The 25,649-nt window shown below is 45.1% G+C and overlaps 1 protein-coding gene across 1 annotated transcript; it reads left to right on the top strand.

Annotated features, from left to right (window-relative positions):
• Positions 1 to 25,649, top strand: LOC120841568 (hydroxyacid oxidase 1-like). Its single transcript, XM_040212481.3, has 8 exons — positions 1 to 155; positions 2,931 to 3,085; positions 7,904 to 8,159; positions 12,793 to 12,953; positions 14,188 to 14,279; positions 16,986 to 17,144; positions 20,843 to 20,912; positions 25,576 to 25,649. Exons 1-8 carry the CDS (start codon positions 1 to 3, stop codon positions 25,647 to 25,649), a joined length of 1,122 nt encoding a protein of 373 aa, XP_040068415.3.

Here is a 25,649-nt window from a genome sequence, read left to right as displayed (position 1 = left end):
ATGGATGCTCCTATAGCTAGAGGGGAGGTCGTGGTGACAGTGGATGACATCGAACGTCTTGGTTGTTCCAATATGAATGGGAGTGCGAAGAGTTACTGTAACGCTGGGGCGGACCTGGAACAGACACTCAAGGAAAACCGGACGGCTTACCTCAGGTAACCTGTAGGGTACTGTTCAGTACGAGTTTAACCAAATTTGAACTGATTGACAAAAGTTCGAATCAAGTTTCGACTTTTGTGCGCATGCGCGAAAATTGAAATCCAGCAGACGGCACCTAGCGTAAAAGTGCAATCTTTAATTGTTGGGTATATCTTTTATTGTTTGGCATTATTGGACCAACTAAAGCGTTCAAAGGCCATATGTTGTTTTTATGTTGTGCACATATTATACTAATTTTATAAATAAAATTAAAATAAAATTGTTGCGTACAGGTTGAGCAAAACGTCTACAGAAGAAAGTTCGTTGAGTTTTGAGAGAAGTTTGAAGTTTCGACTAACCGGTCGAACCTCAGTTTTGAACAGAAGTTCGTAATATTCCTAGTATATTAAGGGGTAACCTGAATCGACGTGATGGCAAGAATATACGATGTGTGTTCTGTCGCGAATTTACTCGGGGAACTTCTTTAAGCAGTTATGAAGTAGTTTCAAACGTATAAAAATATATCTGATTTAGAGCAAGGATTCATTCGAAGCACAATAAAAATAAGTTTTGAACCACTTTACGCGGAGCGCAATTTCGTGTGCTCCTTTCACAGGGTGGCGCTGATGTCAGAATGCCGGTCTCTTATTGGCTGATAAAAAATAGTGGGTAGACCTCAAGGCATATAACGTCGAGGCCTATCCACCATTCTTTTAAGCAGAGCCAATCAGATCGCAGCGTCGTTCAGTCGTCACCACAACCCCTGCGTTAGAAGCAAGCGCTCTTTGCATTAAAATGGAATGTTTCTGCTACAGCTTTTGTGGATGGTGATGATCATGGAGCTTTCTTGTCAGTACAAGCACTACCCCAAAGAGTAAAAGGCCTCTTTTTGCTGAATTGTATAATGCTTTACTTGCATGTGCTTTGATTTTGTTTGCCTTTTATATATAGTCGCACCTTTTTTGTAATATTGTCCTGTTCTTATCTCTGAAATTGTTATCTTTTCTCTTGGTTTTCTTTTTGGATTACTTGTGCCACTGCTGCCATGTGTAAGGAGGGGGGGCCGAGGGCCCGTCAAGCTGCATGATGCAGCTTTTTTCCTCGGTCTCCCTCCGTCATTTGTGTTTTGACGGAAAATAAACATTATTATTATTATTATTATTATACAAATATACGCATGACGTCATGTTTAGTGTATTCCTCATTCGCCCAAGAGGCATTAACGCTGAAGTTCCAGGATAGTCGCCGCGAAGAGGCAGACGGATCCATCATGGCGTCATCGTGTGCAAGCGTCCCGCTCCTTGTGAGAGGCAGGAAGTCGAGCTAGCCGCGATCGTGACGCTAGCTAAGCGGTGCAGCGTGGATTTTGTAGTGATGACGTTTGAGGGGGGGGGGGGGGGGAGGCTTGTCTTTGTCTTCTGGGTGGTATGAATACAATACAGAAGAGTCACACGGTGGCCGATTGCCCGAAGAAAATCCCATTGCTCGCAGTTATATGACTAAAATATATAACAAACGAAAGACGCATACCTTCTTGTGTTTCGAGGATCAGACAGGAGACGCGGGAAAACGATAGGAACGTCGCTTTTTCCAACTGGGCATTACCGACTGGCTGCAGGTGAAGGTGTATAGGAACGCGCAGTGGTTTAGTCTCTAGGGCTCTGGTATTCAGAAAGCACTGAATTATGGAGTCAAGCTTGAAAGTTTAGACAGCCCGGTGCCGCTCTGCCTCTCGGATACGGTGACATTGGTTCAAGTCGTGGACGAAACATTTAGCCGGCGCGGTGCTCCTGGTAGTCTGTAGGGTTCAGCGCAAAGCTCGCAGCAGGGGTACGTAACGGGAAGCAGATACGTTGATCATACAAATCGAAACAAACGGAGGCAGGAATGGGGCGCAGGGTTCTCGAGTTCTCTACCTAAAGCCTCTCATTGAAAACTGAAAAAAAGAAAATTCGTAGCAGTGGCCCAAGAGCCTGGGTGTTTTAGTTGCACAGACAGAAGCATACCGTGCCAAATGAAAAGGGCAGGGACTCGGGAAATACCACGTTCTGGACGGACAAATGGGCGTTCACCCGAAACATGGTCTTTTACATTACTTCATTTTTATTTTTCCATCGGTGCGCTATTTTGCTATCGATATGTTTATAGGTTTATTGTTTGTTCGGCCAGTTTCTTTTCCTCTCCGCATTTAGAACACTACTGGGCAGGTGTCAGGCAGTAATTCTTTTTATTAAATTAGTTCATGAAAAAAGCGGTTTGTAGCCCGGTACCACACCTACGTTGAAGCCATCTTCATCAATAAGCAACCTGCTCATAAGCTGTCGTACTGATTATCCTGTTAACCCTGAGAGCAAGTTTACGCTTGGTAGGGTGGCAGTATGGCAGACTGAAAATGTGAATGTATTGATTTGCTTATGTATGATATTAAATTTGTAAAACGAATTTAATGTTAATATTTAAGTTGTTAATTTTATTTATTTTGAGCATACTGCCACCCCGGTAAGAATGTTAAAAGAAAAACCAGGTTCTGATAATAAAATATTCGCTACAAAACGACAGAGATTTGCAGCCTCTACAGCATTCGGTTGCGCATTTAACAAATAAAAAGTTTCTAAAGAGACACAGTTCAAGCGATGATGTTTAATTATTTTTCTTGTGCTTCGTTGATAATAATGTTATCCCAGATTGCATACATAACTTATTTGTTATCATTATTAAAATAATACGTATGTTAGAATAGGATTTACCCAGAAGGCCCAAACCCCAGTTAGTACATTTGTCTTCACACGCAGGTTGCGTCTATTGCCGAGGATACTGCGGGACGTTACCCAGCGCCGATTAGAGGTAACCCTGCTGGGGGACCAGAAAGTGTCAATGCCGGTTGGTCTCTCGCCGTCATCCCTCCATAAGCTGTGGCATCCGGACGGGGAGATCGCCACCGCTAGAGGTAAGCGATTTAGGAGTTACGAAACATTCAATCGACCTGGTCTCAAACTTGTAGCTCCCCCTAGGCGCCAAAAAAATTTTTCGGGGAACTATCTGTGGAATCAGCAAACAGAACTGGTGGAATTAACGCAAGCGAGCAGGTTGTTTGTAGACAATCAACGGCAACTGCGCTGCCGCTAATTCTACACGAAATACTCTGACCCTGCTTAGGGTTACGAAAAGCGGGGCAAGCTTCTTCCGGAAAGCCGTCGACTCTTTTCACTTTAGTAGAGCGAACGCCAGAGGGGAGTGAAAGGAGGCGATGAGGGACTGCTTTACAGCGCTTGCTGTACTAAAGTGAAAACAGTGAAGAACTTTCTGGGATTAGTTTTCTCTACTTCTCTTAACCTGGAACAGGGTATACGGGAATAAATGTCACTCCACAAAAATTCAATGACCTTGACGCGGAGATGCTTTGAGTAGTCGAAGCGTTCGTTATCACGAGCCCTAATTGAATCCTCACGCAGTGTTTGGCTCTACTGTACGAGCCGCATTGAAATGTATCGACACCACGGGAATGGGAAAGCTTGATGGCGAAAATCTGGGAATCACGCATGGTTGACAGCGCCAATAATGCGACCCCACAATTTTCTTCCGAAGGTATGCAAAGGAGAGACTGAAATAAAACGTCCGTTTTTATCCTTGAAATTGCGGGGCGACAAAGTATCTTCCATGGTCAGTGGCGTTGTGTGCGAGAATACATAGGTTCGCCAGTAGCACTAAGGTTGTGTAAAGTGAGAAACATTCATATCCCGTATCATTGCTGGAAGACCAAACCTATTCACGCGAACGCTTCATTGAAATAGGCATACATTGCGTGATGTGTTCAAGATTACAACTTTCATGTCTGGTCACACGTTGCGTATAAATCGCAAATGAAATCTCTTATTTCCAGGCGTGTGAGTCCTTGTTCTACATGAGATCGGACCGCAGTCAGTGCTCTAATCCTTCGAAGTCGACCAATCAGCGTCAAAGGTGCATGGCCATCGCGCTTGTCTTCTTCGTGCGGTGTATGTACATATCACCGGCTAAACCAACCACGCACCTTGAGTGCGGCTCGACTTCGAGCTCTTTTTCTCCGAGTGAATGGCTTAAACTGCGACAGAAAATGCACGAAGACGACAAGCAACCTGACGATGCACATTTTGGCGCCGCTTGATTTGGTCCATCGCATCGTAGTGTTGAAAGCGGTCGGTCTTACAAAATCACTAAAGTGAAAAAAAAAACGTATTAAAAAGTTTTTTCAAAGTTTTTTTGTTATCAGTATTTACGCCATTAGCCGCAATTTAGGTGGTGATCCCGGCCCATTCCCAGCCCCAGCCTCAGATCAGTGGCCCCGCCCATAACCACTGGATTGGCTTGGCTGCTCGACCGAATATGCTCGGAAACGTATTGTTTCCATTTTCTCGACATCCGGTGCATCTAGTCTCGAATAGTCTGGAAGTCTGACACCGCCTGCTACTCGTGCGAGCAGACGCCCGGCAAACTCCGGCATCATTTGCTATTCCACAACATCGTCTATCGTCGTCTGCCATGCCCAGACGCGGATATGGAAGCTGCGTGTCGGCGTCCGTTTTTGCCTTCGTCCGTCTGCTATAAACAGCGCAAGTTCGTCTGCTTCCTTTCCAGGGGTTGTGGTGACGTCAGAACGCCGAGCTCTGATAGGCTCTAATTGAAGGATTGTAGGTAGACCTCAATCAGGGTGTTAAGATAGACAGGTGGAGAAACGAGAGCCAAATGAGCGACCGGATTGTGTCCCCCTCGGTTTTCTCTTTTTCTGTGGCGCCATCTATGTGGAGCATCGCGAACTCTCACTCCGGGTGGGAGACCGGTGGCGACCAGCTAAACTGACGGAGATGGTTTCTCGTAAGTTTTCAATGAAAGACTGTCGTGCTCTCGGTTTATTTTGCGCACTCTCTCATAGAGTTCCACGCAAATCCGATTCCGATTTTTTTCCTCTCGCCGCAACGTCATCTGTCGCAAATTGGACGTACCCGTAAGCAGACGAGTACACAATTCGGTCACGGCGCTGCGGTAAGATTTTATGGGCTGTTTCCCCACCTGCCTGTCTCACACCCTGACCTCAATACAACTGGCTTCGGGGTGTATTCACTATCCTTCAATCAAAGCCGATCACAGCTCGGTGTTTTTCTGACGTCACCACAACCCCTGCAAACGGAGCAGACGAACGAGCTCTCCGCATTCCGCCCCTGTCTTAAAACGTCTGCAACGCTTACAAGACGCGACCATGAAAGCGGAGTTCCAGCGATCCATCATGCACGAGCCACAGTCCAGTACAAGCGACTGTCAGGGTCTGTCGAAGTGCAGTAAAAGTGACCGAGAGAACTAAAGAAAAGAATGAAAACTTAACAAAATAAATATGTCGTTTTCCAGGTGTTTTTTTTATTTTCTTCGCATGGCATCCGCGAGCAAAGGTGGGTGAGCGTCATGGCGCACAACTAAAACGCGACCTGAAAATATTCGTATTGGCAGGCCAGGTGCATTGCAAAACATTGAGCTTATTTCTTATCGAAACAAACTGACTGGAACGAACCTGGACAAACTTAATGCGAGCCAAACGCCCCATTGCCCCCAACGAAAGTGTTCGCAAATTCTTACTAGTATAGGTAACCTTTCGGGATTAAAACCTTGGTTGCAATCGCAACGGTCACACAGTTCACAAAGCAGCGTTGCCGCTTTTATGGGAACCAATATTTTTATTCGGCATCAATACGCGCAAAAGAACAGATCAAGCCAGGTCATCCAACATGCCGGGTGTTTCAAATAGCAGCCGGGCTCTTGAAATCCATTGCGAAAATAAGTTTGTTAACCTATCGCGCTACGATTTTCTGCAGCGTTGTCCACAGATGGTGCACTTTTTCTATAAAATTTGCAAAGAGCGAACTTACCGGAAGAAAAATAACCAAAGACAAAATCTTCGTTTATTTTTCCTCCGCGTCGTTAACTGCAGGCAACAACAACAAAAAAAAAAAAAAATGCACCACCTGTAGGCAACGCTGCACAAAAGCGTAGTGCGATAGGTTAAGAAACCGCATTTGGGGTCGATTTGAAGAGCGTGGCCGCTTTTCAAAACACCATGTAGTTAAAGTGGGACGCTAGGCTTAGGTTTGTCCCAGTACCCACGCTACGAACCCAAGCACTTGCACAGTGCCAACAGCGCTTCCGTAGGCATGTACTTATAAAGTTCGCTTGTTACAAACTACATCGGTTTACGAGATCTTCGTCTAAACACCGCGGTGAACTCAGAATGACTGGCACACATTAGCATAAACGAGCTGGACGAGCTGCTCTCGTTTCTCACCCCCATTGCTTCCAGTACAACTCAGTTGGGAAACTGCCACAAAGCCTGGTTTAAAACCGTGACTTCGATCCGCAGCAGGGTTGAAAGTTGGGCTAGTTGGTAGCAGTTCATGAGAAAATATAAAGCGCGCAATAAACAAGGACGAAAAAGAGAGGACACGTAAGACAGACACGCGCTTACTCGCAACTGAACTTTTATTAATATTTGGGACAACACGAAGATAGTTCCTTTTACCGACTGCACATTGGCCGTTCAATCCCCTCTCCCGGCCCCTTTTACCGGTTCTAATCTACAAAACGAAGGAACCCCTTTTGCTACCTCCCCCCCCCCCCCCCCCCCCCTTTAACGTGCGCATGGCACTGTCGCGGATAAGAGTGCTTCCTCTGCATCTGTCAAAGCAAGTGACGGGTGACAGATGCCACCATCACCGAAAGTTTTCGTAATAAAAGCCTATAAAACCTACCGTTTTCTCTGGTCCTGAAATCATGCTAAAATAATGCTGTTCTTAAAAACAGCAGCACATTCACACCATCTGCGGTGGACTGCTAAATGGCCAGACGGAGTGTTACGGAGAGAGTTGCAGTTCTCCCTCAGTTTATCGTTAATACAACGTCCAGTCTGGCCCAGATAGGCCTTACCACAAGACAGCGGAATGCAGTACACGACTCCAACTCGTTTTCGTCCTTGTTTCTTGCGCGCTTTACATTTCGTCATGAACTTCGATACGTTCTCGATAACCGAACTATTGCCAAACACAACGACGCCATTTCTCTCGCAGCGGCCACTCCGGGAAGTGCACGTCTGCACGTAAGAGTTCTGGTACAACCGCGCAAGGGCGGGTTGCGCCATCTCGCAAAGCCATTTCGCAGTAGCAATACAAATGTTCATACTTTGACCAGTTGCTAAAGGAAGGCGCCGTTATCGTATTTAGTTTGGCCTCGGCGGAGATGAGCGGTCCCGGTTTGAAGGGTGAGTTTCCCAACGGAGTCTTTTAGTAGAGTTGATCACTCCGCAGACGCCGGTAGCCCTGTTCGTTGTCATTTCAAAGTCAAGTGGAAAGGCAATCTTTGGATAATTTTTGAAAACAATAATCACTTGATTTAGATTGCTTGTTTCTCAAACATAAAGACATTGTAGATCACAATGCTTTTACGGCCCAGAGAGACAATTTTACAACCGACATTTCACACGTCAATCATATCTCGAACCGGTGAGATCTGTGAAACGGTGCTTAGTTTTGTGAGCACCGGGAGACAGGGGAGGGGGGGGGGGGGGGGATAGATTAGGGCTACCACCACTGAATTGCGCATAACAATGTAAACATTGCACAAAAAAATTTGTGGTTGAGAAATGCACGAGAAAATATAAATCAAACAAAAAATCTTTTTTTTTTTTCACTTCATGTCTCTTTAAAGTGAACCCGAGTAGAAGGAAAGTCGATATTTTCTGACATTACAGCGGCCCACGCAGAGAAGACTCTAATGGTACTGAGCACCTACAGCAGCACTTCTATGGAGGTTGTGAAGAGAGAAGTGCCAGACGGCCTCTTCTGGTTCCAAGTACAGTTCGCCGTTGACCGAGACCTCACGAGGAGCCTGGTGAGACGGGCCGAACGATCTGGCTACCGGGCACTTGTGGTCACCGTGGATTCTCCCGTGCTTGGAAAGAAAATCGGCGCAGTAAAGCGGCGTTTCTATATGCATGACGGAATCAGGTGCGTCGAGCCTGAGGAACTTTATTAATTATTGGTATTTATTTTTTACTCATCGGTAGAGCGAAGGCTCGCGCTGGGGAACCCAAGGATTCTGGTATATATCCGTACCTCTGCCTTCTTCAATATGAATGATTCTCGTGCCAGGCTATCAGTTTACTGCAGTGGGCAAATTTCTTATCTCCAGCGAAGAGACCAGACGCCTATTGCGGCTGATTGACTTCGCACTCTCTAAAGTACACACAGTACGCAATTACACTGTTACTCATTGGTATCATTCATTATCATGCAAATAATGAGTCGCATGGAATCACATACTTCTCTATTCCTTGAACAATCACTAACTTTCATTGAATATTAAATAAATAATGTGACGTGACAAACAGCAAGACGATTTGAATATTCGAAATAGAGTCCTGAAAATGAGGAAAGTAGGCGAGGCCATGTTCATCGGCCATAGTTAACGCTGGAGAGGGAAACAAATTGAACACATTTCACAGAATGCATCCAAGGGGAACTTAAAGTTATTAATGGGTTTAAAGTCACTTCCAGCCAATTGACTACTTCCATAAAGCCCTGCATGCAACACGGCGCGCGTTGCACTTTGGGAACTAGTTGGCCAGGGAGGAGTGTGGCACGGTTTCGGTTTCGATCGACACGTCGACAAGAGATTATACACATGTCTTCTGGTCCCGAGAGCGTCATTTGTGGTCTCTAAACTATCCTAAATTGCCAGACCTCGAAGCTTTAGCACAAGCCTGAGATGTATAGCTTGTCTTAACACATGCTTGTTGTATTTTTGTATTTGAGCCTTTCTCTTGGCGTTTCGAGGTATGTGGACGAGCCATGCTGGTAATCTCGACGCTGCGAGCTCGGGGATCTTGCTTGTGTACGAATCAACAAGCTGTAGCAACCAATAAGCATGCATACATCGAGCTCGCGCCTTTACATTAGTGTTTTTGATCAGGAAGTTAGTTTGTTTCGTGCATCCATGGACGAAATATAACTTTTTTGCAATTACAGTTTTTCTTAGTACGCCTGAGAACGCGAGGTAAAACTTGGAGGCGCCAGTGAAAAGCTGAATTTTAACACGCTTCTTATCTCTTACCTGTACTGACCCGCAGCACTGCACGAAGTGAAGTTCCCACCCGCTTGCATTCCACTGATATTCAACATCGCGTATGCGGTGCGCCAAACGAACGAAATTAATCAAAGCGCATTTGACGGTTGCTAATGGCCACAATATTTGTTATGTGTTTGTTTTCTTCCTGACTGAATATCCGGAGATAATTTCAGACACACCGTTCAGGTACAGATCTTGGGCGTCAGTAAAGCTCGTCCAAAAAGGCTAACAGAGGAGTAGGGGACGCATTGTTAGGGTCTCCGTCTTAGCTAGCCGATCTCAGCGTTTGCGATAACTTAATCTTCTATCAGCATAAAATTTGAGTGGGGGATATATGATGACACGGTGGAAGACATCATAGTAACTTTGGTGCAGAAGTGAGGTCGGATTTATCGCGTTTCCTTAATAAACGTTTATGCGTCACCGCTAGGCTGAACTCTGATACTCCTGTGAGGTTGCGGCTTGCTTTTCGCCCAATGAAGTAACAAGGAGCAGACGTTTGGCACACAAAATACGTTTAAGGCCAAATTTCAGTTCTAGTACACTGGTACTAGACGGGATTATTGAAATTGAGCTCAAAGATGCACTCGCGGTGAGGTGACTAAGCCACGTCTCAATACGTTTGCATACGGACGCACAATATCCGGTGTTTCGGGAACCAAGGAAAGTGCCCCGGTCTTCGTTTTGTATCGCTCGAGAATGAGTGTATTGTACATTCGTAAAAAGTCAGATAAGCAAAAACGCAAGCAGTGCGTTCGGTCGCGGCGTGATAGCATGAGATGAAGCTGCTCAGTCGAAACCGAAACTGAGTGGCCAACTAGTTCCCACAGTGCACTGCGTGGTATTTGGCCGCGATGGGGCGCGTCGGTTTTGGAAGAAGTCCATTGGAAAATCCTAGGTATAAAAAAGAGCTTTACTGTCAGGGTGTAAGGCATATTCCTTTACAAGGGAGTCATAAAGGGGGCATTAGTTGTATATACGCTACCCAAGTCGGAGGGGACTGAGTGACTCTAATCCCTTATCTTAGCATAGGTTATAATTGGCGCTACAATGTAGGATGTCGTGATAAAGGCGGGCCCGTATTTTGAAATAAACTGCAATCTTTAACATGCATCATGCAGCGGCGGTTACATGACAGTATACAATGCCCACCTCCAGCTAGTCAATAACCTGTGATTAACATATCGGCTTCGATTCCCCAATCTTCTTTTGGGCGCCGCCAGTTTGGTGCGTAGTACAGGGCAAGCGCACTCGGTTAAAATAACCATTCGAAAATGAAACTTTCTTAGTTTTAGATAGAGTATTAGAAAGCTCTGTCACGAACTGCCTTAATATTTTCGGAGGAAGGAACTTAACTTTGTGCGATGTCAGATAAAACTTCAGAAAACTGGTTAACAAGCACCAAGTCAGCGAACGTTTCGCTCGGAAGAGCATCGTATTTGGTGGCTATATGTCGTCCCTCATGGAATTTGGCCAGGTTAAAAATTAGTGAGTGTTAGAATAGGACGCCCCAGCGGTCCCGCAACCAGCTTGGGGTGCTGCACTCTGGATACTTAAAATGTCCTCGCACAACCAGTGCGATACCATAAGATTCTAAGAAGACCAAGAACCGTGAGGGCTATACTAAAAGTCTCCATTGAGACCGAGGTCACTGGTTTCTGAAGCGCGAGCTCCTGGTCCAGGTGTACCGAGCTGCGGTGCGCTACTAGTACAAATACATAGTATCTGGAACGCTTTGCCGGCTGTTGGTGTTCAGAGTCCTATTCCACCCATGACCCGAAAGTGGTCGTAAAGTGGAAAAACATGGCGTCACTGACGCCGGAGTGTCACGCTGTCGGATTGCATGCCGCGGTCCTGGCTGTTGGGCGTAGATGTCCTGGCAACAAAGCAATAGCAAACGAGAGTGTCGCTGTCGTCGCGGTATCCCAAACCCCAGCCTAATAAGCTTCCGTGGACTGTCAAGCTGAGATCAGCCCGCAGCAGAATAGGTGTGCGCCACATATACCACCGCCGCTGTGACACCACCAGGATCGCGGCCGGAGAAAACATGACAGTTCTGCGACGTCATCAGCCGGAAATCGAGGGACCGTATTTTTGGACCCGGTAAACACACCTATCAGTGACGCCTTCCAGGAACAATACTAGGACACAGACGACATGAGGTCGGAGAGAGGTCAATATGTACGGGTTTGGAAGCAGAGTGCTGGACCATATATGCTAGCATACTGTTTACGAGGTAATGACAGCACCTTCATCGCTCCAAAAGCCAGTCAGTGATTGTGCCCAGTTCTCACAGACGTGCTGCTTGTTTGTAAACAGTTTTGTCGGTTTTCCGTGCTAGAAAAATTATATTGTACTTTGTCGTCCTACGAACTTGCTCTGGTGATGACTCCCGTCGTCCCGAAGACTTGTTATTCGCTGAATCACGACGTGGTTTTCTTATGAAGGTGATGAGCTTCTGCGTAAGGAGTTGCCACCCCCCCCCCCCCCCCCCATCCCTGCCCTCCCCTTGCTGATGATTCTGAGTGAGATGACTTCGGGCATGGTCCATAGAGGCGGAGGTTGCAACGGCTAATACTCAAGGTCATATTCTTGTGTGTATAGAACGAGGATTTCGTGGCAGCCGTAATATTACGGTGTCGTCAAAGTAATTAAAAAAAAAAACAAGGAGCTGCAGTTGGCCACGATTGTCTATGATAATGATGTTTTTTTGTATTTTGATCAGTGGACGTGTGTTAAACGTTTGCCATTAAGTCGACTTGTCTGTAGCTTGATCTTCCACACCTCTATGTGCAGAAGGACCCTGAATACATACTGTATTAACCCTCATTACCAAACTTGTAAAAAAAAACCAGACCGCTCATGTCGTTTTTGTTTTCTAATATTTCATGGCTACTTGAATAGCGATTTGGTATCATCATTGCAGTTTCATGGCCCTGCTCGTATGTTGAGAGACTCTTGGATATTTTACCCTTCTATTCAATCTAAACTATCATCACCGGTAAGAAGCCAGGTTTGCTCAAATAACCGGATGAGTCGTGTTGATGCGTTTTTATAGTATTATTTAAAAAGAGAAGCATATCGCATATCTTTCAACTTTAGTCATTGAGTTTAATTTCCATGCGTTATTTGAGTGCTTGTTCTGGAGCATGAGACAAAAGAAAAATGACAATGGCTGTTATCTCATTTTTTATAATATTAATGTTGACGAATTTGGCCTGAAGACCGTTCGTCGTTTGAAAAGTCAGCTCTTACCGCTCATTCACACTGGATGCGGATCCGCGTTTGCAAAGCGGTTGCGAACGCGGTTGTATAAAAATCCAGTACAATTGCACGCCCACTCAATCACATCAAGTGCGCGTGATATTGTACTGAATCTTTATACAAGCGGCGTTCGCAACCGCTTTACGAACGCGGATCCGCTTCCAGTGTTAATGAGCGGTTACTCAGGGTCTCGTAATGAAAACGCCGTCGACAAACGCGGAAAGTTTCCACAGCGCGTTTTCAACGCAGATTTGGGAACCTGGAAGCAAGCCCGGAAAACAAATCTGCCAACGTGAAAGCGATGGTGTCCGTGAGAGACGCCCACATCGACCCCTCGCAGTCTTGGGATGACATCACCTGGTTGAAGAGTATCACCAGCCTACCTTTGGTGCTCAAAGGAATCACTAATGGTGCGAACTTGCATAGTATCCTTACACCTCTTGTGTTAATTTGAAACGCGGTTGCATTCTTCGGTTTGTTGTAGGCAGGAAAATTGGTGCCTTCTCAATATTTAAATTTCGTAATTATTCGAGCGCTCTAAATAATTAATTCCCTAGAATCCATACAATCTTCTATATTCACATATTTTTTTATTAATCCTTATTATATGTTTGGAGGCATTAAATAGTGAATGGAGATCTGCTCGATCTGCGGAGATATACTAAAGCCGGTTACGGACTGACCGGCATTCGCATGAATTTCTTCATCACTGGATAACGTGATGTGATGCACGCCTGGGTTAAACGTACCGAGCTAAGATGTTTGTCACATAGCGAGAAAATATTAAACCTGAGAATTGCAATTATTAATGTTTCGATGTCAGAAAAAAAAAACACGAGACGCACTCTGTATTTTTAAAACAGATCGCATTTTAATAGATGTTGCACCGTTGTGGTTAACTCGATGTTGATGCACCCCTTGGAGACTAAACGCAGAAAACACCATTTACGAGTGAGGGCATTTTTCAACTTAAGTATGACGCTTGCTGAAACCGCCAAAGGACAGGAAATGCACATTTTTACCCATTGCTTCTCCAAATACAAATATGGCTACACAGGCTGCCCGCCAGAAAAACGTCGAGCATGACTAGACGCGAAAGCTTGGGCCTAATATGGTTCTTTTCCGAAGCTTCAGTAAGTGCCGAAGCACATTCATTCGGCTTTTATGCGATTTTTGTCCAGTTCACCGCATAATGTTAAAAGTACCAAACAAGCGGCAAAAAGGCCCATTACCTTCCCAGCAACCCGGGGTGAAGCCTGGCACTTGTTTGCCTACTCAGTGAAAAGCGTGCCGGGCTATGGCCAAAAGAAAATCCAAGGTTTTACGTTAACGTTCTTTGGGCGTAGAGGGCTCTAAAAATTGACACGCAAACACCAAATTTTGGAATAAAACACTGTGGTACTTCAGTAATGAAATCCAGCAATGTGTTAGTAAGTATAACTATGAATATGATATATTTATAAATATAGATTTTTTTTTTAACGTTAAAAGGAGAAGCGTTACCGAAGAAACGTTTCGGGAAGTCTTCCCAAGTCACTTGTCTAGTGAAGCTTCTGCTGCTGTTCTAGCTTTCGTCTACATTTATATGCTTCGATTGTATTCGCAAATGTGAGTGTACCGATCTAGCTTTCTTAACTTTCACAGCGGAAGACGCGGACGAAGCCATCAGTCGCGGCGCTTCAGCGATCTTCGTATCAAACCACGGTGGTCGCCTGCTGGACGGGCTCCCAGCAACCGTACGCTCCATCTGGCAAAGTCTTACTTTATAATTATAACTCGATTCCACTAAAGGAAATAATGCTATGCTTTAAATTTTGTAGACGAACGTCGATGATCGGCATGGAGATATTTCGTTTCTCCTAAGTACGAGGGCTGTTTGAGAAGTAATGAGGCTGTTTTTGTGTTTTATTGTATGGAGCTAGACGCGCAGTATTGTGATCATATTTGTAAAGGTATATAGATCCACTAGCTTACGCCTGGAGTTGGAACATCATATTATATATCGTTTTGTCGCAGCGAGTGATGGTAACTTAGAAGTGTTGGCATATGGCGAATGGCAAAGTCGTGCTTGTCAGAGTAGGGAAGGCATTTCGTGATTGAACTTTACGTTGACCTTTAAGGAGTAGGGATTGCAGCGTAGCCCTTTTAATATAATCCGGAGTAATCGCCGTGGAAATTGCGTGTGTTCGTAACTTAAAAATATCTACACGCAACGAAAATTTTTATAAGGTGAAAATAAGATGGCTAGTTTAGACTATTTTTGAAAAAAGTTTACTCTTTTGTGTAATGCGAAATTAAAACGCAGCTCATAAAGTTTTTTTTTTTTTCGAACATGCCACGGTAAAGACCGGAAGAGAGATACACAGTGTGTTTTTTTTTTCTTTTTCTTTTTGCTTTGTAAATTTGTTTAAAAAAAGCCGTGAATGTTACACTTATGAGGTTTCTATAGCTGAGTTATACGACCAGGGTTACGTAGGAGGTTAGATTGAAAAGTTTCCGGAATCACCATTAGGAAGGGTTTTTTACCAATATATTTTTATGGCGCTGTGTTGGGCACCCTTTCGTGTAAAATGACCACAAACGTCAGATTGATATCTGAAAAAGTATGGCATTGACAACAATTCTAGTCGAGCAACCATGAACATTTTTAACGATGGATGAATACAAAATTCGAGCGGTCATAATTTTTTATTTTTATTTGAAAAGAAAAACTGGGACGAACATCAAATCATATCATGCTTGAATTTCGTTCATGGGAAGTCACCGCCTTCGTTTTCCACCGCGAGGTTTTGCGTTTCCGAATTCATTTTGTTTGTTTAAGACGTATTTTAATGATTTTTCCACCACCTTGACCTTACGTCATTTGTGGGGAAGATGAGGGGTGAGAGATGGGGAATACGATGAGGATGAAATGTTTAAAAATAGTTACGGATGCCAGCTTCTCGAATGAACTTAATCAGAGAGTCCAGCACAATCGTCCTGTGCTGTACGTCGCCCCCTGGTCGCGTCCACTCTACGAAAGTTTTGAGTCGATGACGAGCGGGGAAGTCGTATATGATGGCCCGCCTTGAGCGTACAGTGGCTCTGCATTCCCATAGAAGATGTATTATAGTTGCTGGACTCTTTCTCCCGCATCGAATGCAGTCACCGTCGATAATCGGTGCCCTAAACGCGGATACTATACAATTTTCATCCGCGTCTTCTTAATAATCTTCACTAGGGTACTGGATGGCGCATTTAGTAAACAGGTATGAAGCCACTAGATGTAAGCGGCTTGTCCAGGAAACGAGCGCTTGAGAGTCTTTCCAACTCTTTAGAGCGTTTTCTCAAACAGTGTCCAAGGCGGCGGTTTGCTTTCGTTATCTCAGGAGAGCGCACTTGTTGCGCAAGAACAGCTCATGCGGGCTAGAGAAGTCTTCTGAAAAGCCAAGTGATCTACGAGAATTCCGAGATTCCAGTTGATTAAGTGTGGATAACCGTATTTAAACGCCTCTAGAATAAAAGCTGAAAGGTATTACTAATGCCCACGTAAAAATGCAAGAAACTGTGAACCAAATCATTGAATAAATGCTCTATGAAATAAACCCCAGCAGACACTAGACTTCCGGGATAAGCATTGAACTTCTCAATGGGTTCACTCGTGCCCGGCATGGTGCATCTCTAAGCAAGATCCAACCCCATGTAGTAGAAATCTATCCGTTTTCATGCCACTAGCCTTGTGCCTGTTGCTCAAGGCACAAGAGAGAATTTTGGTGCAAGTCCTTGCTTCCCACGTTCATCAAAACCTTCTCAAATGTACTGAATTACGTGTTTACAATGACGCGTGGCAAGTTTCTAAATAGAGCCTTATGGGTGATTTCACTAAGTAAAAAGTGAATAATAAAATCTTAGGTAATTAACTGACGTATCTTGAGAATTAACTACCTATATCATGCTCCTTGGCCGTAGAGCTTACCTACACAAACATCATTAGTGTTCCTTTCGCAAATTTAAAAAGATAGATCTTTTCAAAAGAAGTTCTAACATTTCGCCAGATTGACCTGCTATTGCTGACCATATCTTGCCTTACCGAGATGTTGGGCCATTGAAGCGGGGGTTAACGAGCCTCCACAAGGGCCTATGCTGGGGAGAAGAACTCAGTAGCATTTAAAGTGGCAATAACCTTTTTTGCTGCTGCAATGAAGGGAAGCGAACGGAAGAAGAAGAAAATAGATGGGTGCTATGGGAGAATTTGGCAACCTTCAAATGGCGCCGGCTAACGGAATAAGAGGAAAAAAAAAAACTGAAGGTCGGTCATGGCGCCGCCGATGCACAGCTGCCTGAAAGCGTCTTTAGCAAATAAGACAAACTGCAAATAATCCCACCTTTCAGTTCTGCCATGAAACTCATAATAAAGGTAAGCAAAGTTACCAGAGAAATTTTCTGTTTCGACCTGTCTGCAGATCGAGGTCCTCCCAGAGGTCGTGAGTGCAGTCCGCGGACGCGTCGAAGTTTACTTGGACGGCGGCGTTCGTCACGGCACGGATGTGATCAAGGCGTTGGCACTCGGAGCCAAGGCTGTGTTCGTTGGACGTCCTACCATCTGGGGGTTGGCGTACAACGTAAGACATCCACGATATCGCTTCTGCAACATTATCAGAAAGAAACCCCATAGAAGCCATATGATCAAAGAGCGAGAAATAGATGAAAAAGTTATCGGAATAAGACACGAGTTCAAGCACAAAGGCTGAACCAACTTCCTGGTCTATTGACAAGGTTCTAGCTGAGATTTGCCGGGACGTATTCGGTATGTCGCCGTTGGACTCAAAATATTCATTTTGTTTGTTGATGCAAGGCCAGAAGTCCCCGAGGTCACTATGATACTATTGAAGTTTGTCACTATCCAGGAATCTGTCGCATAGCAATCGCACCAGCTGCTTGTGCCTACCAATGAGAACGCCACCTGCTCACCAAGGCAGTGCTGGAACAGACCCTTTTCGAGAGTGCACAAAGCAGCGTTGGTGATCGTAATTGCTTGGGCATGAGACAGCACTCGTGTCCAACACCTGCTCAGAGTACGTGCTCAAGCAATGACGGACAGGCGATGGTGAGGACTTTTTAAAAAGGGTCTACGGTCAGGTAACCTACAAGAGGCTAGAGAGCATGAACCCACGTGTGCTGCGTCAATCGTTCTGCTGTTACGAGTGCTGCCTCATTTCGAGTGTTGCCTCATAAATTGACACGACTTCCCGATGGACGCTGACGCAATACCGTCTCCGATATCGCCCCCCGCGCTCGTCTTTCTGCGGAACGTAAACAAACTTTAGCACTACGGCCTTGCTATCTAGATGGTGTTTGCAAGGGCCGCTCGGGGATCGCTTTGAAGTCCCGGTGTGGTCACGGCGAGCGCGTCCCGATTTCGACGGTTGTTTCCTCGTGCATGCTCACCGACAGCTCAAAAATCGGTGGGCGCGATTGTGTTCCGAGGATCTTATTAGCCCTCCGCAGCAGGGTGCATTGCGGAACTATCCGATAAGAGCAGCGACGGAGGGCTCAGAAAGACAAAAACCGCGAGCATAATCGGCCCTTCCTTAGTTTTCGTACGCTACTGTGACTATACGGAGAGCAAGTGTTCCGAAAAGCGTCCCTGCACGCTTTAGAAGGGCAGTAGGAGATCGCGAATAAAATGACAACGTAATGTATGCTCAAAAATACGCAAAATCGAGACTGACAGGCGCTGGCCGTCATTGGTAGAGGTCGGGGCGAAACAAAAGCACGCGCGCGTTTCTGTACTGTAAACAAAAGAACGAAGTGCGCAAAGAACAAACGAACGTGGGGGCTGTGTCCGTTCAACAGGCGAAGGGGGCGAGAAGAAACGGGAGAGGCAGCCATATAAAATAAAGGTGGAAGAGAGGGGGACGCGCGCGCCAGCGGAAAACTGAGGATGAATTTCAAACCTTCTGGACGGTAATGAAATCAAAATCTCGGTTACATCATGTCTTCTCCGAAATGGGCTTCACGTCTCAATACGGGCATCTTGGCCGAGGTTTGGACTCGCCAACTCGGGATCCGTCCGACACTTACACTGGGAGCCACCAAGGGGGCGGGGAGGGAGAGCCGAAGCGAAAATAATAATAATAAAAAAAACATCGAATGAACTAAGTTTACTGGTGATCAGCGAAACGAGGCTCCGCCAGGGAGTGCCGCGTGGTCATAGTCCTAAGTATGCAAAGTCAGTGTTATGAGTGCAAAAGGATATACACGCCTGATATCTCGGTTTATGAAAAAAGCGAGTGAGACTGGCGTGTTTAGGATTTCCCCACTATATTCTCCGTGCATGTAAATTGGCAGAAACATTTGTTTTCTTGCACCTGAGTTTAATCATTTGTCAATAAGTGACGACTTTTTCTACTTATTATTACGCAATGCAGCAGATAATATTTCTGATTTATGCGTGTCACATACGCATATTATACGCATATCATAGTGATTCGATGAGGTTGGAAAAGGAGCAAGCATGGGTTGAGCTTTAGACATTGTTAGAGTTCGGCTATCCTCATTTTTGACTGTACTCGAGCTATTATTCGAATGTTTGACGATCCTGATTGTCATGAACATGAGCACTGCTGATGGCAATGGAGTACGTCACAGTGTCACGTGACTCGTGGTAAGTCATGATGCCATTTAACGTCACGGCGTCAAACATAACACTAATAAACCAAGTGATATTCTCAATGTAAGTCGAGTTTGAGTCACTTGATTGCGTCACGGGACCACGCAATGAATCACAGTGCCAATAAAAAAGCGCCAGGAAAACCCACAATTTCTCATATATTGTACTTCGGTGTATGCCAATTCGATCACTACATAGAAATGCAGCAGACAATTTTTATTTCACAAACATTCATTTTGTTACAAAAGAAATACCGCGCGCCGCTTTGGACTGGTTGCCATTGTATTTTTTTCCGGTTGAGTTCCGGTTCAGTTCGAAAATGGCGGCGAAGTTTTCGGTTTGGTTAAGTTCCGGTTCGGCTAAAATAACTGTTCTGTTCCGGTTTCCGGTTAGGTTTGGTTCGGTTCCGAATCCGGTTCGACCTTTTGGTACTGGACATGCCATGCATCAACCTCTGTATCGGGCGGTAGTTGGCGTTACCTGGCCTATAAACACAACTATCCCATCAAAATTATTTTTAAAAATTAAAATTTTCGCAAATAATTTGCTTCATCAGTTTTTTTACTATCACGCTTCTTTAGACCTTTTCCATGAATAGTTTAAGACACTTTTGTGATTATGAGGAGCGCAAGTTCGTCTGCTACTTCTGCAGGGGTTGCGGTAACGTCAGAACGCCGATCACGCTCGATGTGAAGGATATTGGGTAAACCACAAGGCAGGCTTGCTTTGAAACCTACCCACTATCCTTCCATCACAGCCAATCTGAGCTTGACGTTCTGCCGTTACCAGAACGAGTGCAAAAGAAGCAGAGGTATTTTAAGAAAAGACTTCGGTTTCACTTCGTTCATTTTTTGTTTAAACTATTTCGGTCTAATTGCTCGTTTAGCTTCCAAGCCTTCCGGCTATCCTCCATTTATTTCAAACTTCGTTCAATTTAAGTTTAGTAATTGCCACTCTCCTCTCACGAGACGACCAGGCCATGTCCCCCGGTACCTCCTTATTTGGTGTGTTCCGATAAGCTCCCAATTTCAGTCTGCGCACGTTCGTCAACGACTTTCCTTTCCTGATTGAATGTCCGACCTCATGCACAGTATAACCATTAACTTAAGATAATCTAAGTAGCATCGAACCTTTCCATATTTCCCCAACTACTTCATATTCGATAAAACTTTGCTCCCTTGAGTTTCATAATAAGTGAATGTATTATGCAAAAACTGCATTCAGACATATTCGAAGCAAATACACGTATGTAGAACGAATATTCTTCGATGAATGCTTGAAGCGTGTTTGCACATTTCGTTTTCACCATGTCAGCCGGAAACAACATCTGTTTTGTATGATGCTTGTGGATTGTGACTGGGGTTTACAGAGCCACCAGCGACATCAACCCTAAAAGGTGAGTGATGTCATTCGTGGCGGTTCCCACAGCAGCTCGTCTCGCAACTCGTCACCACGCGTATGATCATAAACTCTATAATCTTTGTGTTTTTAGTATAGCTACCGTCTTGTACTTAAGCGTGAAAGAGCCTCTTCATCTGCCTGCGGTCGTCGGATAACAAAATCGCGACACGAGAGAGGCGGACAATATTGAGAATGTTTTCCGGACCACACATGTGTGTTTATAACAAGCCTTCTTTACTTTTTCAGGGTGAAGCCGGAGTGAGGGAAATGCTGGCGATACTGAGGCGAGAGGTGGACCGAGATCTTGCTCAAATGGGTACTAGCTTTCTTCAAACACCTCTCCTTGTCCTTGTCTTTTGAGTGCGATTTTTCATCATGTCCCCGTACGATGTGTGAGGCCAATGCTTGAAGACAGCTCTTTAGAGTCTCTTGTGCACCTGAAAGACGACGTTATGGTGTATACGCCGTTCGCTCTTACTACGGTGAAGAGCCGTGCAGATTGTCATGCCTTTCGACCCGGTTCGCACTTGCGTTCCGCCATGTCGGTTTAGGGTACGATGTTTTACTCCGTTCGTGGAAATAGAAGGCCTTATCTACCGTGGGAGGATAAAATTCCCACCCTTTTGAAGTAATAAAATTGTGCTCCCTTTGTGGAGGACTTCATTGGACATTTCTTTTTCTCCCTGAAAGGAGAAAGTAGTACTCCAGCTTTTTAAGATGTAGTCGCTGAAATGTTTAAAAGTGCATGGTGTGATCTGTTATGTTTGCACTTCTTACTTCACTCACTATATCAGATGATGTTCTCTGAAGTCTCTGACAGCTTAAGAAAGACGGGGTTTGGCGAGTACCGAGCAAGCTAGTATTGCCCTAAAGCAATAGTAGCATACAAAGCTACATAGACGCTTAGAGTTGTTGAGCGATCTCATGTCTTGTCTGTCGTCTGCAAGCATCTACGACGAGTTTCTGAAAAATGAAGGATTTTCTATATTGTCTGGCCATTCATATTTACTGTTACATGGCGTAGACTGCCCGACATTCGATCAGCAACAAAGAAATCGGGTAGTTTTTGTTTTTGTGTTTTTTCCGTGATGGATCAGCAGCGAAGGGTAAATTTGACCGAGCAGGTTGGTAAGGGGCACCTCACTCCACTTTGGTTAGGGTAGCTTAAAGGGGCACTGACACCCCAAAGGTCGTATTTCTTTAATGTCTAAAACAATGCACGTCGTAGTCGTAGACACACAAAAAAATACCGCATCGCAAAGAAAAAAAAAAAAAATTCCCCGCCGCGCGCGCGTCTTTTTATTTTTGGCGTTTTCCTCTCCTTGCTTCTTTTGATTGGTGACGCTACAAATTATGAAATTTAGAAGCTTTGTAGGCGACATTTTTAAAACATTTAAACACTACAATCGTAAAACATGTTTTTTTAACGCACTTGCGAATGCCCTACGGCCCTTCTTTTTGAAATACCAAAAATCGTAGTCCGTTGTGATGTCCCCTTCTGGATTTTTATCCTCCCTTCGAAAAGATGGCGACGCTCGACGCGTGTATAGCAGAGGGTGATGGCCGAGTCGGGGAATTGGATAAAGTGGTCTTTTCAAAGTGCCCGAGGACCTCTCAGACCTCGAAGAGGAAATTGTCAAACCTTCAAAGCAACTGGGTTTTGTGTCTTTGTATCGTAGTTATGGTTGTGACATCGGCGGGGCACCGTCGTCTGCTCGAAGCATCAGGCAGCACGGCACTCACGCAGGAAACCTGTTTCCCAATACGGTAGTTCCCGCGACGCCGGCGCCTTCTCTCCTCGCTTCGGGTCGCGGAGACACGTTTTGGAGCGGAGGCGCGAAAGAAACTCGACCCTGAGAAGCCCTCAAAATTTGACGTCACTCCACCGGCGCGGATCGCGAGGGAACTTCTAATTCGGCCATTTGGAAATTAATTTTTTACTTCACAAATACTGAATTTCCAAGTTTCAAGTTTTGAGGGTAATGTCCAAGCACCGATTTCAATCGTTTCAAACAATAAAAAAATGATTTGATGTGTCAGTGCCACTTTAAACTTTTTTACTACGTTATTCATTTGTATGTGCTCTTATTGGCTAATGGCACGCGATATGATTGACCAGGGGGCGTTAACAGGGTGCCCGAGACTCACCACACATTGCGCCTTTTAACTTGTCATTGACTAGAGCAGTTTCAATTACACGCTTTTTTGCTTGAAAAGAAAACAATGAGAATTTCGGCATACGCCTTTTCAGCGTGAACAGTGTAGCAAATTGCCTCAACCAGTGTGTTTGTTTGTTTGTGTGTGTGTCTGCGTGTTTTATGTGTGTGCGTGCGTGCGTGCGTGCCTGCGTGTGTGTGTGTGTGCCTGCGTGTGTGTGTGTGTGTATGTGCGTGTGTTTTCAGATAACTATTTTAATTGGCATCGATCACACAAGATTGTGCCTATGCCGACTTGTTCCTCGATTACCAGACTACTCAACTTGAGGGCCTGGTCAGCTGTTACTCGAGAAACTTTTTCCAACTCACTTAAAAGAAGCTACTGCCCGCACTCACACAAGCCTCAAATAAGCATAAGCTCCAAGATGGCTCACGAAAATATACTGTTCAGAAGTATATATATATCGTGTTTCCATATATATATATATATATATATATGACTGAGAAGAAAAAAATCCTTAGTGAAAACAGCAACAACGGACGATTTAATCTTCGACGTTTCGGCCGGAGTCCGGCCTTCGTCAGGAATATATATATATATATATATATATATCTTGCTTCTATACTCCTTCTAGCATGCCTGTACTTAACCAATGTCCAGAAATTATCCTGAAGCCCATAGCAGATTTCTTTCCTAAAAAGTGAAAGCCGTTTACAACTCCCTGTAACACCGAATTAGAGCGCAGCTCTTGAGGAGGAGGAGGGAAGGGTACTGGGGGGTGAAGTGACCTGGGGGGGGGGGGGTCACGTGACCTTGGGGAGTCATCAGTGACGATGACGATGCGGACTCCGATGACGTCATCTGTGATGATGACGATGACGATGCGGATGCCCCCCCGAAGTCACGTGACACCCCCAGGTCACGTGACCCCCGCCGAGGTCACGTGACCTACCCGATGACGTCATCGTCACTGATGACGTCACCGGCATCCGCATCGTCATCGTCATCATCACAGATGACGTCATCAGTGACGTCACTGATGACCTCACCGGCATCCGCATCGTCATCGTCATCATCACTGATGACGTCATCAGTGACGTCACTGATGACGTCACCGGCATCCACATCGTCATCGTCATCATCACTGATGACGTCATCAGTGACGGCACCGGCATCCGCATCGTCATCGTCATCATCACTGATGACGTCACCAGTGACGTCACTGATCACGTCATCAGTGATGATGACGATGACGATGCGGATGCCGGTGACGTCATCGATGACGTCATCGGGGAGGTCACGTGACCTCGGGGGGGGGGGGGTCACGTGACCCTGGGGGTGGTCACGTGACCTGGGGGTGTCACGTGACCGGAAGGGGGGTCACGTGACCTCGGGGGGCGGGGGTGTTCACGTGACCTTGGGGTGACCTTGGGGGTCACGTGACCTTGGGATGACCTTGGGGGCCACGTGACCTTGGGATGACATTGGTTACGCCGACGCCGACGGCGACGCCGCTCAAGCCGGGAACGGGCCCCTAAGAGCTGCGCTCTAAAAGACAGATAATGGTTGCTTTATTTTAGAGTAGTGCAAGACTAAACGAAAAAAGGCAACCGATGGATGTTTTCGCGTTTGCGCAAGAGCCTCCGTTGCAATGTGTAGTTGTTGGAATCTGTTTACATTCAGGTCTTTCTGATTCTTTATTGTTATTTATTTTGTTTTCCGGGCTTCTTTAGAGATATTGTTGTTTATGTGGGATATGCACCGAAATATGCAGCTCGCTCTCTCGCAAGCTCTGATTCCTGCTTCTAGGAACACCTGGAAGAGAATCTAAAATCTACGTAAACATAATGCCAGCATATGTACGTCGCTGTTGTTGCTGTGGGATGTATGCAGCGAAATACGCAGCTGGCTCTCGCGCCGGCTCCAATTCCTGCTTCTAGGAACACCTGAAGAGAATCTAAAATCTACGTAAACATAATGCCAGCATACATACGTCGCAAACGTGAACGCCAACGTTTTGAATTCTGTGCGACTGGAATTCCGGGAGATAACAGTTTGCATTGGGGTTCGTGAGTTGACAGTACACGCCAGAGAGGCATACTACCTGTAACCAGTGTTGAAGGCGTTACCAAAAAACAAACTGCATAAATACGTTACTCGTTACTTGCAAATCAAATAAACGCGTTACCAAACTACTTTACCTAAAAAAAAAAAACGCTTCAGCGTTGCTTTAAAATGAAGTAAGACACGTTACTTTTGTGTTACTTTTTAAATTACAAATTACCTGTTTTAAGTTACGACATTACAACTATGCATAAGCGCCATATTTAAAGAAACCTTAGGTACGTTCAGAAACTGAACATAATCCCCTTATTTATTTTATTGTTCACCTAAGTACTTGCGACAAAAAGAAAAGACACATGTATAAACGCAAAAAGCTACGTTTTATGTAACAATTGGTATCTGAAGAAAAAAATCGTAAATGTATTCTCTTGTGCTTTGGAAAGAGTATGTGACGGGTAATGTAACGAAGTTACGCGTTACCCGAAATAAATAACTTAAGTACGTTAACCGTTACAGTTTTGAAAATGTAACGAGTACGTTACAAAGTTAGTGGAAATTTAACGCGTTCCTGGTAGCGCGGTTACGTTTAATGAGTCACCGCAGAGACTGTTGTGGGCTGTGGTCGCATTTTTTATTTGTCTATGAACACGTACACACGCGTACCTTCAAATCGGGTATATTGCTCGAAAGCCTAAGTTACACGCGACACTGTAGTCATTTGTGATAAACGAAGACTGACAATTTGCCCCAACATGCAGGCTGCTCATCTATTGACCAACTGGTGCCCGAGATGGTTGTGCATAAAGACCACTTTTCCGGCCAGTGTGACTAA

The sequence above is a fragment of the Ixodes scapularis genome, unplaced genomic scaffold (assembly GCF_016920785.2).
Source record: "Ixodes scapularis isolate PalLabHiFi unplaced genomic scaffold, ASM1692078v2 ptg000972l_1__unscaffolded, whole genome shotgun sequence".
Taxonomy (NCBI): Eukaryota; Metazoa; Arthropoda; class Arachnida; order Ixodida; family Ixodidae; genus Ixodes; species Ixodes scapularis.
The sequence above is the reverse complement of the archived record's forward strand: the minus strand, read 5'-3'. Positions and strand labels throughout refer to the sequence as shown.